Below are 17,282 nucleotides of genomic sequence, written 5' to 3' on the forward strand. Positions count from 1 at the left end.
GTTTTTAAGACCTTAGATCTATTTAATAAGACAGTTGTCAACTTCTTATTAATTCAACTTATGATAACTTAGAAAAAATCAACTTGGAGGATCCAAGTCCGAAATTTATTATAGTTTTAAGTTATTTTTCATGTCAAACGAAGTCTATCCAACTGTTATTTTAAAAGTAAAACTCAAAGTTCAAAAATATTAAGAGTTTACTTGGTTTGTAACTTTAAAAATAGTTCTCATAAAATAGAAAACTGTTATCAACTGTTATCAGAGAATAATCTTTTATAGTTCTATGAAAACAGACATTTTTATAACTGAGTTTTCAGAAAACAGAACCAAAGTAGAATTTTTTAGTTTTCAGCTTTCTGAAAACAAAAATTACAAACCAAACAAGCCCTAATTAACCAAAAAAACAAGAAAAAGAAAGAAAAAAAAAAGACTAACATCTAATACGAAGAAATTGAAGATTTTCTTCTCCAATAGCAGACATTATAAGAAATATTCAATAGAAAGAAAAAAATCTCCTAAAAAAGAAAAGTACCTGACAAAAAGATTAATATAGAACACACTAAATTTAAACAAATTTAAGTAACCCTCCTAAAAGAAATAATGCTGTATGTAACAAATTTAAGTAACCCTCCTAAAAGAAATAATGCTGTATGTAAGCGTCTATATATATAGTGATGCATTTGTATTTTTTTTATCAACATGGTATTGTCAATCTATCTTAAAACATCAATCACTTGAAATTGTTTTAACAAATGGTAATAAATTAATTATTTCTAAGATTTTTATTTAATTTTTCTTCTTAGAGATTCAATCATTGCCCATATTTCACATTTACCATATATATAATGTTCATTTGAGAAGAACCCCTCCCCATAAGCACAACCAGGAAAAATACCACCGTCTCCCTCTCTCCCTCCCTTCGTCTCTCCTCTTCCCCTCTCTCTCTCCTGAAATCTGATTCGCACTCAGACTCTTTTAGTTCGTTACACTCGTTTCTCTTTCGTATTTTGGATTTACGATCTTCAAAATTTCAACTTTGTATCAATAGCAATATCAGTTTATGGTGGTTCAATCTACTCTTCGTGCCTCTCAATCTTCGCGTGTACTCTAACCATAACATTCGTCGACATTGCACAAATCTCGAGATTGATGGCCTTCTTGTCTTCCTCGAAACCCTAAAGCAGTCTCAGTTAGGAGTCCGATGATCTGACTATTGTATGATCAAATTTTTTTTCTCAAACTCCTTAAGTAGTCCCTCTTTAGGGTTTCGATTCTAATTTCTATTGTTCTTTTGTATCTAAAATTGTTGTTCTTTTCCTAATTTAACATCCCGTTAACTTTCTAATTCAATTTTCTTATTTGACTTTTTAAAATTTCTTGTATTTTGTAATAAAAGTGCTCATCTTGAATGTTGTTTTAGGGTTCTACTTTTGTAACGATTTTCTATAAATACGCTATTTTTGTTTTTCTTTCAAGGCTTATAGTAGCAGTGCTGACCATTTGTAAAATAAAATAATAATAATAATACTCATATGCATATATATGTAATATGTGGTGTTCTATAAGTTTCTATTTGCTACAAATTTGACTTCAGTTTGTGAAAATTATTTTCTGGGCAACTGGGAAGAAAAGTTTATAACTCTCTCTTTTTTTCACTCTAAAGATATAAAGTATAGTTCTATTTATTTATTTATTTTTGGGGCGCAAATAATAGAGTTGTCATAGTGTAAGCAAGCAGTGGGCTAGTTAGGGGATAGCCGTGCATGGGCGAACATGAGAGCTGGGCACAGCCAAGTGGCCTATTGCCAAACGGCCTTTTGCCCAATGCAGGTCCAGTAATCCGAGTCCTTGACTCGGAGAGATGGTTAAAGGCCGAGGAGAGAACCGCAGAGCTTATTGTCTGCATTCAGCCCAACCCACCATCGGAAGAGCGCAGAAAGGCAGTTGCCCATTATGTGCAACAACTCGTCATGAAGTGCTTCCCTTGCCAGGTGAAGCTTTTCTTTTCCTTGTTGCTATCATTATTGTTACCATCAGTATTTTTGTATTACCTTTTTCTAGGTACTACTATTGTCATTTACGTTAATTGTCGGTTACTGTGATATAGCTTGTTGCCGTGGCTAGCAAATGGATATGAATTTATTGATGATTTAATCCGTGCAGTGCACTAATGGCCTAATGGGCACAAATCCATTGCATTGTCCACACAATCCCACCTAAAAAATTGCAAATATGTGAAATAAAACCTTGATTTTGATGATCTTTTGTCACTTAAGTGGTTCTTTATGTAGATAATAGTTGTCCTTGACGGTAATAGGGGACTCATAAAGTTAGAAACCTTTGTTGCTTTAGCTTGGTCGTATAGAGTAAGATGAATTGTAAGGAGGATTTGAAAGATCTTTGGTCACTTAGGTGAATCTTTTTGTAGAAAATAGTCGTTGATGGTAAAAATATCCACAAAGCTAGAATTTTTGTTACTTTAGTATGCCTTATTACTAGAGAAAGATGAATGGAATGGGAGGTATGGATCTTATGATGCTAGTGATCAACTTGTCAAATTGATGGATTTTTTTTTATTAAACAACCATAAAAGACTACAAGTCTACAAGTGCTTGATCATATGAGCTTTTGGGGATCAAACGACGGCATGGTAATAGAATGAGACTATGGTCATGAAAATGTTGAGTTAGATAAGTGAGCGGACTAGAAAGGGCAAACAAAGTATATGCTTGTGCGTGAGAACTTTTATGTAGCACCTATACATGTTCTGATTGATGGTTCACCTAGATGTCTAGTTTCTAATCACTGAATGGAAACCCATGAGAATGCAGTAAAAACCGGACAAAGAAGAAAAAAATGAAAAGAAGAAGAAGAAGAAGAAACGAATTGGATATTGCAAGTTTAGTAAATTATTTTATGGGTTTTGTTCGAGTTTAGATGTTAACTTTCAGATGATCAAGCAAAAGTTTGTAATTTGAATTACTTCTTTATATTCTATCATATTTTGCAATTATTCAATAATATATTTTGATGTTCAATTTCAGTGTATCATTTAGTTGAAGTGTTGACCATTACCCTGGTCACTTTTCTAGCTGGGCTAACAATATGACTTCGAAAAACTGGTTGGAATTATGCTATTTTGGTTAGAGTATTTCTTGATATTAACTTATAAAAAAAGAAGAAGAAGAAAGTGCAGTTGGTGGTTGCTCACAGTTGCAGTACTATGAACTGTTTTGAGTTCTCTTTTTCTATTAATATGCAAATTCACATGTATATTGTTATTATTTGCTTCTGCATTATTAATTAACTCTCTGGTGGTTTTACCCTTTTCTACAGGTCTTTACTTTTGGGTCTGTACCCCTTAAAACTTATTTACCTGATGGAGACATTGACTTATCAGCGTTTAGTAACAATCAAAGTCTGAAGGAAACATGGGCTAATCAGGTTCGTGATATGCTGGAGAATGAGGAGAAGAACGAGAATGCTGAATTTCATGTAAAGGAGGTTCAGTACATTCAAGCAGAAGTATGTCCTTTTCCTGCAGGCTTAGTGTTTCAATCTCTATATTTAGATTGTGTCTCAGCATCTTAGATTCATGTTGGTCTTTTTATAACTGATTTTTCATTCAGTTCCTAACAGACATTATGTATTGTTTGTTCTACTCGAAATCCATCTCAAACAGCATAGTGTTTTACTTGACATTTATTTTGAAAAGTCAATTGGATAACCGTACAATTTTCCACCTCATTTGCACATGTTATACTTATTATGCGCAGTTATATAGATTAATCAAACAATCTGTAAAATTTAACTATAGGAGTTCAGTCTGATTGTGAGATCAATATGCCGTATATGTATCGTAAGCAATAGAAAAAAAATAACTTTATAGACACTGTACATGTAGTGCCTCGCGGTGGAATATTTAGCAACAAAATTCTAGTTTGGATAAGGGCCTTGGGGGTAGATACATTATCCGTTGTCAAATTTGTGTTTTTCACTCCTCTGCTGTAAGACAAGGCAGTATTTTATTAATGGAACTGATGTTGAAAGTTTCCATTTGGTTGAGCAATGGAAACTCCATAGAGGTGATGAAAACTCTGTTTCCTTCCAAGGTGGCATTATTTATATTAATATGTTTCAGGAGAACTATGATCCCATACTTTAACTTGGTGGGTATGAATATTCAATGTCTCACCTGGGGGCTGCTCTGGATGGCCCGGGGATAGTTACTCAGGTACTATAAATTGGTTGCAGTGAGTCATCTGATAAAGCTTGGAGATTGTAATGTGTTCAGTTAACCATCATGTTGATTTACATGTGGCTCCTCTCCTTGAGGGAGGGGGTAAGCGAATAAATATCTTTCCTTATCCATTATTTGATCACATCAATTTGCGTATGGTGTCATCCATCATTAATTTGTTAAATAAGTTCCTCTGTTTTAGGACACAAAAGAATGGGGCTCATATAAATGGACGATTATCATTGATCCATTTATTCACTCTGAATGGAGGATCTTTTCTTTCACTTTCTGGTTAATATTTTCTTTGGTGTTATGCCGTTAGTTCCATAACACTTGGCTTCCAAGGACCATCTTAGGTGGGAAGATTCTTTTAATCGCAATATTTTGGCACTTTGATAAGAAATTAGATGTTATCCTTAGTTGTAGAGGCGGAAATTGTGCTATGAATGATAGGATTGTTTTTGTGGTAGTGTTTTCTTTGTTCATTGCTGAGAAGGCTAGGTATCTTTGTCATTATATTGTTTCATTTATTTTGGTCGGTTGACGGATTTTTTGGGTATTTGTATAACTGTCCATCCTGTGGGGCGTTTGTCGTATGGTTGACATAGGGGATCGGAGAAGCTTTAAATGGGTTGCCAAGATGATAAATATTACTCCCTCCGTCCCATATTAGTTGTCCATTTTGGGGGTAGAACTTTTTATGGGGACATGCAATTATTGCATTGTCCCCTTTTAAAATTACCAAGTTTTTCTTTTAAAATTTAAATAATATATTACTAAGTGGGGAGATTTTTGAAAAGTTAATAGCGTAATTATGGAAGGACATTTTTTATTTTGTTTTGACTTTTCAAATGGAACGACTAATTTGGGACATCTCTAAAAGGAAAGATGGACTACTAATACGGGACAGAGGGAGTAATTACTTTGGACCTTAGTCAAAAATAATTTTGCAAGTTACGGTCTGTTACATATCAAGGAAATATTATATTGTTTAAGTATGGTGCTTTATTATTGTGTATTTAGTTATTTTGATGTTCTTTTGTTACAACTTACAAGTTCCACATAAATGCACATTTATTTTATTTATTTTTTATTCTAGAATTTATTGTTATAAATTGACTTTTTGTGTGTGTGTCTTCATCTTATTGCAGGTGAAGATAATAAAGTGTCTAGTCGAAAACATCGTGGTAGACATATCTTTTAACCAGCTTGGTGGGTTATGCACCCTTTGCTTCCTTGAGGAGGTTAGTAGAGTGTTCATACACCACCTAATAAGTCTTTCTGTTTGTAATTATGAATTCGTATGAGGCGTGTAATGTCTTCACTCAATAACAATCTCATATTTGTAGGTTGATCACTTGATAAATCAGAATCATTTATTCAAGCGTAGCATTATATTGATTAAGGCATGGTGTTATTATGAGAGCCGGATACTGGGTGCTCACCATGGACTTATCTCAACCTATGCGCTGGAGACTTTGGTTCTTTACATATTTCATGTTTATAACAATTCCTTCTCTGGACCACTTGAGGTTGCTGCTGCGATCTTGCTTTCTTTATTCATTTTTGTTTCTTTGATTTTTCATCTGAAGGTTTTTTCGTTTACTTGCAGGTCCTTTACCGTTTTCTGGAATTTTTTAGTAACTTTGACTGGGACAATTTTTGTGTTAGCCTGTGGGGTCCTGTAACTATTAGTTCTCTTCCAGATGTAACAGGTAATGACCTCTAGGATTTGTCTTTCCTTCCAAATAACCGTTTTGACAATGTCGTTTAATTTGCTTTTCTTATTTTTTTATTTGAAATATTTTACAGCGGAACCTCCCCGAAAGGACAGCGGAGAATTGCTGCTTAGCAAAGTGTTTCTTGATGCTTGTAGCTCTGTATATGCTGTTTTTCCTGGTGGACAAGAAAATCAGGGACAACCTTTTGTATCCAAACATTTTAATGTTATTGATCCTTTACGAGTAAACAACAATCTTGGACGTAGTGTCAGTAAAGGTATTTTACCCTAAATTCTAGCCGGACTCATCATTAATTTAACGTTGAATTCTTGTTTATTGTTTTAGTCATTTTTTCCTTGTTCTTAAGCTGTTCTATATTCACATACTATTTTTTTTTTTTTTTTTGTTTTACATATTTGTTCGTCATTGGTCTGAAATATTTTCTATTGTAATTTTGTTTTTGTTTGTAGAGAGAGAGATTGAAAGAATTTGATATGGACTAGGTTTAAGTGTCTGCTTTATCTGTCTAGTTAAACAACCTTTGAATCGCCAATGCTGAACTGCTCTTGGTGAAATACAGTTTAGATATGCTGCTACTGAAATAGGATAATCTTTTACTGGATTTAACTTTGTTATTTTTTTATATATATTTTCCACATTTTTACAGAAATTTCTTTTAAACACACAGTGGAAGTAGATAAATAGAGCAAAACTAACTAAACAGAACAGTTTAGACCAAGAAATTTTAGAACTCCTCAAAGGGAAAGTGTGCTGCATCTTGTAACTCGCTCAACATGTTATCAATGAGAGCTCCTATCAAAACAAAACAGGATTTTATCTACAAGCAATTGAGGGCGCATAACTTTATGAATAAGTTTGCACTCATGGCCTATACCTGGACTCAGATACTTGTATCAAGTACGGGTATGTGTTTGAGTGTCAGACATCCTTAATTGCAAATTTTAGGATATGGAGACGCAGCTTGAAATTGGTCCAAAACTTGGATACGGGTACATGGACACATTTTGCATACTGAAAAACATAATGCACTACTAAAAAATGTGATGTATCATACTATTATTTTTAACATACTACTACGTAAATAATAATTTAAATTAATTGAAACTAAATGGAACCTGGTTAGAAAAAGATAGATTCTGCCTATCTCATAAGTAGGGAACCGTCTTAGCTATCAAATTTGAGTAATTTTTCTTCTTCTGTCGCCATAATTAAAGGATTTAGGTGTCTGATCTGGGTACGTTTGTTGAACACATATTTCATACCCTTGTTCATGTTGTATCGTACCAACACGGGTACATTGAGGGGAACATGAAAGTCCTGGTAACATAGCTGGTGGAAAGCAGTAATATAACTTATTATTGTTAATGTGCTGTTTGGACATCCACAAAAATCTAATGGGTCAATTTTGTTTTAACTGGATTTAAATGAATTCATCGTAACATAAGTCCAAGTTTGTTTCTCTTAGCAGTACGGCCTGACAAGGGCAGTTCAGGATATGAATAAATGACCTGAATTTTTTAATTTTTTTTTGGTGATGATAACGACACTTTCATTTTACTATCAACTTGTGTGTTGAACGACTGTGTTGAACATTTTGAACTGATTCAATTTTGTGAGAAATCCTGTCATCCATATTTTTAAACTCCGAAGTGATTTGCTACCATTTCCATTCACTCGGTGACCAGGAGTGATGTTGAAATTTTTAAGAATTTTAAAATTTCAATTTAGCTTTTTATGCAAATGTTAGAGTTGATGAATGAAGTTTGTGAAGTGTGCATCAGATGAAGCGGATTGAATCATTAACTGTTAGGGTAATGCAATGATTTTAAACTGTAAAAAATTATATTATTCAGTCAACCAGAACTCCTGAAGACAAACACGGTCATGTCACATGTGCTAGATTAGGTAATAACTTGTTTGATATGGTATTTCCTATCTCCTGTTTTCTCTATGTTATATGAACGTAGCCTGTCTAATTATAAATTGACGGTTTCATGTTTCTTCTTGATGGAAATGTGGCCACCTAAGCTTGGTATTGGACTAATCGAGAATCACAAGCATCACTTAAAAGTGTTATATATATTGAGATTATGATTTGAGAATAAACATGTCTCATTTCATGAAACAGCATGACATAGATAAACCATGTCTAAATTCATACTTGGGGTAAACATGCAAGTTACTATATAAATGCCTAAATCACACTTTACATACTCTGGTGAGGTATATGGATCCTTTTGCCATTTGTATATCTTGGGCCATGAATGCCCGTAGTCCGCATCTATATTGCAGAGTGTTTGCACTCCCATTGCTTTTGGTACACTCAACATCTCACTTCTTGAAGAAATGGAAAAAAGTTTCTCTCACAATAGTGTATGGCACATTCATGCGTGTTTTGAAGCAATCCAATTGTTGATTATAATACTAATCTAGGTTGTGGGTTCAGTTGCATAAGTAAGAAAGATTTCACAATCTTAAATAATATGGTCTTGAAGTTGTTTCCAAATAAAAAATAAAAAGAAAGAAAGAAAACGATTACAAAATAGCAGAATCCTAACCAAACACGTGTCTGCAATTAATAGTGGAATATTTTACATGCACACTTCTGCTATTTTTTGGCACAGATGACAGTAAGCCAGAGTTCTTATATAGACGTAAAGAGGTATACTCACGGATATGCACTACGTATGGAATTATGTGATCAGAGTGGTCATGTCTTGATAAATGAATAAACAAACAATCATATGTACTCAATCATTAAAGCTTTAACTATCTGCGTAAGTAATCATATACGTCCTGTTAGGGGGCATTGCTTGGTCCATAATAAAAGTTCAACAACCAGGTGTTATAATGTGTATATGAGTCAGACAGTCACTTTAGCAAATAATACAAGTTAGATTTGTACTTCGTCCACAAGTATTACAACCTTCCACTAATTAGTATTAACATCTGGTAATCAAAACCCCCCCACCCCCGGCGGGTGGCACGTGCCTATATATGATAAATTTTTAAAATTCTTTTTCAAGGTGGTCATATATCTGCGTGATTTACTTATCATTTTGCATTGATTAAATTCATTTTATTATCAGGAAACTTTTTTAGGATACGCAGTGCGTTCACTTTTGGGGCTAAAAGGCTGGCAAGATTACTTGATTGCCCCAAAGAAAACCTAGTTTTTGAAATAAATCAATTCTTTTTGAATACATGGGATAGGCATGGCAGTGGCCATAGGCCTGATGCACCGAGTACCGATTTGTGGCGCTTGAGATTGTCAACTCCAGATCATCTACGAGGGTCTGAGATCCTCAAGAACAATTCAAGTGGCAAAAAATTGAGCAGCAGTTCCTCTGGTCGTGAGACTGAGGTTGAGGGACCTCATTCACATGGTGTTTCCTCCCAACATGGTAGTTATCCCTCCGAAAGCATGTCTAGGAACAGTGATGTTTCTGCGGCTTCTCGCGCTCAAAGTCAAAAGAATTATGCCAACCTAAACAGCTCAAGGATCTCTGATCAGATTGTCCGGGGAGTTAATTCTAATCAGGTTGCACATACTGACAATAGTCAAAGAAATATTAAATCTGATCACTTGGTGAACGACGTTCAGGGAAGGTTTCTTTTTGCAAGAACACGCTCTAGTCCTGAGCTAACTGACACATATAGTGATGTTTCTTCTCGGGGAAGGCACAACAGAGCACCAGATAGTGGGAAGAATCAGGCTATTTCAGCAAGACTGGATGGTAGCAGGCAGAAGAACCTTGGTGCTGAAAATTTAGCAAGCCATGGTGGCCGATCTTCAACTGATGATTTTTCATCTGTCCACCATTTTTCATCTCATCAAACTCTCGAAACTGCTGCTGACTCGAACAGTGCTTCAAATAATTATCACCATGACTCTGGTTTAGGTTCCATGGGTGAAGAACTTTCTTCTGTCATTGGGACGCAAGGGATGCATCAGGAGGAGCAAGACCTTGTGAACGTGATGTCATCTTCTGCAATCCATGGTTTTAATGGACAGGTTCATTTACCACTGAATTTAGCTTCAGGTCACCTACCTTTTCCACTCTCACCATCTGTTTTAGCTTCTATGGGATATGCGCACAGAAATTTAGCTGGAATGGTTCCAACTAATATTCCCTTGATTGATCCTTCTTATACAAATATGCAATATCCTCACAATTTGGTTTCTCCACCGTTAAACCATTACTTCCCAGGCATTGGATTGACCTCAAATTTAGAAGAGTCAGTTGATCCAGGTAATGAAAATTTTGGTTCTACGGAAATGAACTTACGAGAGGCGGGGCATGATTTCTGGCAGGAGCAGGATGTGGGCTCCACAGGAGGATTTGACTCTGATAATGGAAATTTTGAGATGGTTCAGACCGATGGTAAGCCACTGTCAACTTCATCAGGTTTTAACGCTGTTCCTTCATCTCGGGTAAGTGGCTCTGGCAGTTCATTAAGAGTTCAACAGAAGTTCACCAAAGAAAGCCGAGGGTCATTGCAGGAAGATCATCTACATAATTTCCATTATCAAGATAACAGGGGAAATGATGGTTACTCTGATGAAAGAACAGAAAGTTCAAGGTTCTCGCCTGCTGTTCACAGTAGTTCATTAAGAAGTAAAACCTCTTCTGAAAATTCCTGGGATGGATCGTCGGCAAAGGGCTCAAAATCAATTAGGGAAAAAAGGGGAAAGAAAACTCTTGCAGAGCCATCTACTGTTTATGGGAAAGGTAAAGGCATGTCTGAACATGCATTTACTAGGGCAGAGGAGGACGATGGGGATTGGAATCAGCCATCAGACATGGGTGCTGAAATGGCAGAAAGAATTTCAGGACCTCAATCTGTTACTTCTTTGCATGTCCCTAGGCATCAGTTACCTGGTTATGAACCAGCTCAGACAAGCGGATCAGATTCAGTGATACCCATTACTTCGATGCTCTTAGGTCCTGGTTCTCGGCAAAGAGTGATGGACAATTCTGGGGTTGTTCCCTTTGCGTTTTATCCTACAGGGCCACCATTTCCATTCCTTACAATGCTTCCAGTGTATAATGTTCCACCTGAGACCGGAACTTCTGAGGCGTCAACAAGCCATTTTGGTGGGGATGATGGCTTGGATAACAGTGATTCTGGTCAGAACTTCGATTCATGTGAGGAGTTAAGTACTTCTAATTCTTTTAGAGGGGCTCCTTCTCTTGAGACATCCGATGAATATAAGTCTGATATTCTTAACGGTGACTTTCCTAGCCACTGGCAAAATTTGCAATTTGGGCGGTTCTGCCAAAACCCACGGTACCATGAGCCTGTTGTTTATCCCTCACCTGTCATGGTACCACCTATGTATCTACAGGGTCGTATCCCTTGGGACGGTCCTGGAAGACCTCTTTCAGCCAACATGAACCTCTTCACTCAGTTTATGAGTTGTGGTTCTCGTCTTGTTCCAGTTGCTCCTCTGCAATCTGTTTCGAATAGACCTCCCAATGTTTATCAACGGTATACTGATGATACACCAAGATACCGTAGTGGGACTGGAACTTACCTGCCAAACCCTGTAAGCTAGTTTTCCTTGTCAATTTACCCGTCTTTATCACATTTACTTCTATTTCTGCTATTTCCCATCAATGTTTTATAACATTAGAGAGTTTGAAGTGTTTTATTAATGGATAATAAGTTATTATTATGTATGGAATGTATGTTTTCCAAGCATTATTTGCCAACCGATAATTGCCTTTGTGCCTAGTGTAGCCCATTGGTATGAGTCGTATGACTAGTTTGAAGTGTTGATTTATTTTTATCAAAAAAAAAAAAAAAAATGAGTCGTATGACTATTGATCTTAGAAACATGCTGCCATCTGATCTAAGTCTATTTATTGTAGCATCTAATTGGATATTTAAAAGAGAGGCAGTGGTAGAGCTGGCATTGTTTTCATCTGCAATTTTTGCTATGGATGTGCCATGGCCAGTGATGGCATGTGAGTGTTGTGGTAAAAAAGGCATTGCATGTGACTTGATGCAATACATAACAAATCAGTCTTCCCTGAGACTTCATTTTTTGTAGAGGAACAATATGCAACAATGGTTTTTTTTTGGGATTAAGTAAGTACTCGCACGCACATTGCCCACGCCGGGGCTCGAACTCCTCCCCTCCTCTTCCAGCATTGGAAGGTTATACCATTGGGCTATAGGCCCTTAGGTAATATGCAATAATTTTTGTTTTCCTTCATGAAAGGTATGAAATGTCATCATTTAGCTCTGAAATTTTTCATGTTGTCATTTTGGTCACTGAGCTGATGGCTTCCATATGTTGTCCTTGTTGAGGTAGTATGGTTTGGGTTGAGTTGCCTTTTCAAATACTTCTGATTTTTGAATAGTACTCTTTCGTGTTCCAACCTATATAATATGTTTAACATGAATGACAACAAAGGAAAAATGATAAAGAAAAAGGAATCGAATGTAAAAAATTTACGTGACTTAGCGGGGGAAAATAAGAGTTTTTACGTGAGAGTGTTGCCCCTCTACTGTTTTCAACAATTATTAGGTACACAGGTTGTCTAATAATTGAAGCCTCTGCTCTCTCCTGGTCCTTGGTCAAGCTTACGGAATAGTGTTTCTATCACCTAGTATTACACAAGTCAGGATTCGTGTTGTCTTTTGCATGTCTTAAACTGTCACCTAACCTATATGGTACTACATTGAACTTCTCTATCATTTTTACTATATGTTTGTGGTTGATCTTAGTCGTCAAAGCTAAATTCTTTAGTTCGGTATGGTTCCTCTGCATGAGCAACAAGCAAAGTTAAATTGTTTATTTTGACATTTTTATTTTGATTTTCTTCAGAAGGTGTCTGTTAGGGACCGTCATTCTTCAGGGAATAGAAGGGGAAATTACAATCATGACAGAAGTGATAACCATTCCGACAGAGAGGGGAACTGGAATATGACTTCAAAATCACGATCTGCCGGGCGTGGCCGCGATCGCAGCCAAACTGAGAAGTCAAACTCAAGGCTGGACCGGTTGGCCTCCAGTGAGAACCGAGCCGATAGGTCATGGAGCTCATACAGACATGACTCATTGCCTTCATACCAGTCTCAGAACGGTCAGTTGCGCTCTAACTCCGGCCAGAATGGTCCTCCCAGTGTGGCATATGGCATGTATCCTTTACCTGCCATGAACCCCAATGGAATGTCATCAAGTGGACCAGGTGTTCCACCATTTGTCATGGTGTACCCATTTGACTATAATGCCAGTTACAGTTCACAGTCTGAACAACTTGAGTTTGGATCTCTAGGCCCAGTGGGTTTCTCAGGTGCGAATGAACAAACAAATTTAAGTGAGGGAAGTCGAGCAAGGGGAGCATTGGAGGAACATAGGTATCATGGGGGCTCTGTACAACATTCTTCCCCAGATCAACCTTCTTCACCCCACCTTCAAAGGTAATTGCTCTGCTTGAAAGCTAGTAGGAATCATGAGATTTATATTGTTTCTTAAGTCGAAAAGAACTTACTATATTTCCCAGTCTACCTAGCTGGTAGTAGCTGGTTTTTGTGATGAAGAGGGACTTTTAAGTAGTTCCATAACATGCCCTTTTAAATGTCCATATTAGCAGTTCCAGTAAGGGGGCTGAAGTGGCAACATGTTGTGAGCCGAACTTGTTTTAGCAATTGGATATGTGAGAATTTTTTGTGGTTAGTGGAGGCAACTAGAATAAGGTACGCAAGGACAACAGGCTTCAAATTATTAACTAAAAAGCACAGTTGAAGATTTGCTGACTTCTTGGCTGTGCTTTATAACAGCTCCAATAAGAGAGTTGAAGTGGCAAACATGCTTTGAGCCAAAATTTATCTAGCAGTTGGATGGATGGCAATTTATAGTGGTGAACTAACAGAGAAGTCGATTAATAAAAAGGCATTCAAGCCAAAGGGTAACAAATCATTGACTAGAGAGCATAGTTGAAGGGGCAAAATCAATAGGCAATAATACAGTTCTATTGATGCCAACTTTGATTTAGACTGCGCTTAGTGGGAAATTTTGCTAGGACAGCTGGGGATTATAACAGGTGGAATCTTGGACATCTATTACCTTCCTTGCACTAGCATTTTTACTTTAATGGATGCTTATCCATGCTTCTATGATATTTGGTACCATTATGGAAAATCCCTATTTAGAATATGCTGATTTCTCTGCGAAACACTAGGACACTATATCTATTTTTTAAACCTACTGAGCAATCTTATTAAGAACCAGATATCCTCTCGTCTCTGTCACAAGGGATTACGATAAGACATGCTTCTTCAACTACACTGACATCATATTTACAACATTTATATGTATTGACACGGGAAAAAGACACAAGTCAAGTCAAGAAGACACTGACCATAAGTTTTTGAGTAAATCATCATTTATTTTTATTTTTTTTGGGGGGGGGGGGGGGGGGGTGTTGGCGGGGGTTAATTGTACTATACCTACAAAACTTTGCCATAGTCAGCTATGTTCACGGTTGCAATCATCACGTAGTCTTTTTTTAAACACTCCTCTGTCTTGTCACTGAATGAGTGGAATTATTGGAGAGAGTCATCCGTAGTTCATTGTTTCATTAATACTACTTGATTGTGACTTGGGGAGACAAACAAGCCAATTTCTTGCAGCATCAGGATTACCTTTTTGGTAACTCATCTGTAGTTTTAAGATGGCACTCATAGCATTGAATCTTCATTGTGACATCAAGACTGCCCGACCTTCGCACCAGAAAGGAGGCTCACCTTGTTGTCCTTGTCCGCCCTGAATCAATGACAGGTTCTCACATCTACCATATCCTCAAAACTTGATACCTTGATAAGTGTTTTCCCTTTCCACCTCATCTTGAGAGAAGATAAATCTGATGTATGCTTACTTGAGAGATAGAAAGATGGATATATATATATATAGAGAGAGAGAGAGAGTGGGAGAGAGAGAGGGAGAGGCAATAGTGATGGTATTGGAGATTAAAAGTGAGATATATTAGGGACGATATCTAAGATTGAAAGCAGGGTAGTGTATGTTAAATTTGCTAATCATATGTGCATATATCCAGGATTTGAAGGGAAATAATTGAGTAGCAACAAAATCATTTTACATGCAACACAACTATAGAGGGAGAGAGGTGGTGTTAGAAGCATGTTAAAAATATTTGGGGGGTGGGGGGACATCAGGACCAACTTTGGTGAAAATAGCATTTAGAACTTTTTCACTTTGGCATGAGACATCTGATTGTAAGAAAGATTTTGCCGAGAAGAAAATGAAAGAATACTAGGCGACATTAGTTTTTCTTTGTCTTTTTTTTTTTTTTTTGAAAGGTTTGACATTGTTACTTTTGCGTACAAAATTTTTGGACGTTTTGAATTATTTTTATGCAATGGAAAAGATTGCCACATGGGTCATGGAACTCACGTTATATTTATAATTTAATTTTGGCTAGCTTTAGAAGCTTATAAATCTCGGAGGCTCTGTTGAATTTTTTAGCAAGCTTGTGCTTTCTTATTGGTGACACAGTTTTTGTATCCATTTATTCCCTTGTGATCCATATAGTATCATTATTCCCATATAACCTTAATATATGTTAGTTTTATATGTTTAAAGTTGGTTATTATTTCACTGGAATCAGTTAGTGATGCTTCCACTCTATTGTCTTAACAGGAGGGTTTGATTATTTTACCAGATTGGCGCCCCAAAGGAATTATCAGTTGAAAGATGAAGATTTTCCACCTCTTGCATTTCCGAACCAGGTAGAAAATGATGGTGGGAGAAATTATGATGAGAAACGTCCCCAATCCCAGGCTTTCTTCTTCTCACCCCACTCTTAGAAAGATAGACTGGGTTTCTAATGTAAACTTGTCTAGTGCTTGTTTGTAAACTAGAAATTCACTTCTAACTCACGGCCTTTATCAAGGATTTGGAAGCGATGCTGGAAACGGGGAATATCAGGACTCGTTAAGAATTTCCTTTTTTATTTTTTCATTTAAAAAAAAATACCTGTAGGGTTTGACACATTGTAATTCCATTGAAGTAGAAACTCTTCTGAGGTTCAGAATTTAGGTACTATACCTTGTTATAAATTTGTTTCTTTCGGGATATTTTTTAACAGAATGGATTAGGGTTTTGATTGTTAAAGTCACCTTGTACTACGACTCTTGGTCAGGATGTTCAAAGTGTAGCAATATCACTGTCAATTGGGAAATGTAAAATTAGATGACAAAGATTCGCATTGTTCACTAAAGCTTTGATGCTACATCTTCTTGTGGTCATTCTAAATTGCATTATCTACCGTGATTGGGAACAATTTATTGATATTTGGTGGTGATTGTTTCTGTTTTACAGTCATTGATACAGGTTTCCCCGAGTACGCCGGATTACTTGTTGGAAGTTGATCGCAGTAATTTCTTTGGTAGGTAAAATTACCAGATATTTATTTAGATTACAGGCTGAACTGCATGAATTACAAATTTGTTTAGGGTTATTATGAAGTTGTATGGAGACTATAAAGTCGAAATTTGTTTAAGCTTTTACTTTGTTCGTGTGGGTGACACAAAAAGATGTGGTTTGAAGTGTTTTTTAACCTAAGTTTTGGGGGGTATTTACTTGAACTTCATTTGCTTGTTTATGAAAATAAAACTCAATTACATTGACAATTGGATAGGTTGAAGAGTAGCTGTGAAGAACTTGTATGGTCTCTCATTGGAAGAAGTCATTTTTCAAGCTCGTTTTCTAATGATTATTGATTAATTTTTGACTCCGAAAGTCTCGTACAAATCAAATCATTTGATTGAACATCCATGGGATGTCTGAAAAGAGTATTACAGACCATTTAAATCTTCCTATGCAGATGAGCATTGGGTCCTCACTAAGTCCATTTATCTGTACTTTCTCTCTCCATAGAAGAATTCTAGGGTTTGTTGCAGGTATGGAAGTGTCTGTATCAATGTAACCTTAATGGCCTTCGGTCTAACTGGAGCAGGTCTAACCTTGGGCCTTCAGTGGAGAACAACTCAGGTTGTATCCAAAGACAAAAAGCCACTTGAATCCAATAGATTAAAGAGGAGTGAGAACCAGCGTGTTTTTACACATTTGGGCAAATTACAACAGGTAGGCCTCTCTTAAATTTAGTAATATATCATAAATAATAAATAATATTCCATTTTATACAAGAGAATGACAAAATTATCGAACCTAAAGATTAAACTTAATGGGAAGTCGGTGTAATTTTTCCCTAAACATATTAGCGAATCTCTTGTTGCTTTTAGGACCACCAAATCCAACGCTTTGA

General features: G+C 36.4%; 1 protein-coding gene across 3 annotated transcripts; it reads left to right on the forward strand.

Annotated features, from left to right (window-relative positions):
• Nucleotides 1-863: 863 nt before the first annotated feature.
• On the forward strand, nt 864-16,235 carry LOC132276768 (uncharacterized). Of its 3 annotated transcripts, none has more exons than XM_059778365.1 (9): nt 864-1,991; nt 3,337-3,525; nt 5,392-5,484; nt 5,590-5,772; nt 5,853-5,955; nt 6,053-6,238; nt 9,072-11,533; nt 12,821-13,416; nt 15,656-15,799. In XM_059778365.1, exons 1-9 carry the CDS (start codon nt 1,764-1,766, stop codon nt 15,663-15,665), a joined length of 4,050 nt encoding a protein of 1,349 aa, XP_059634348.1. In that variant the 5' UTR covers nt 864-1,763; the 3' UTR covers nt 15,666-15,799. The 3 variants fall into 3 exon arrangements, with proteins under 3 accessions (XP_059634348.1, XP_059634349.1, XP_059634350.1); XM_059778366.1 differs by having other exon boundaries at nt 12,824-13,416; XM_059778367.1 differs by lacking the exon at nt 12,821-13,416 and having other exon boundaries at nt 15,656-16,235.
• The last annotated feature ends 1,047 nt before the right edge of the window (nt 16,236-17,282 follow it).

The sequence above is a fragment of the Cornus florida genome, unplaced genomic scaffold (assembly GCF_030987335.1).
Source record: "Cornus florida cultivar Cherokee Brave unplaced genomic scaffold, ASM3098733v1 CherokeeBrave_3.0.0_Hap2_Chr10, whole genome shotgun sequence".
NCBI classification, from domain to species: Eukaryota; Viridiplantae; Streptophyta; class Magnoliopsida; order Cornales; family Cornaceae; genus Cornus; species Cornus florida.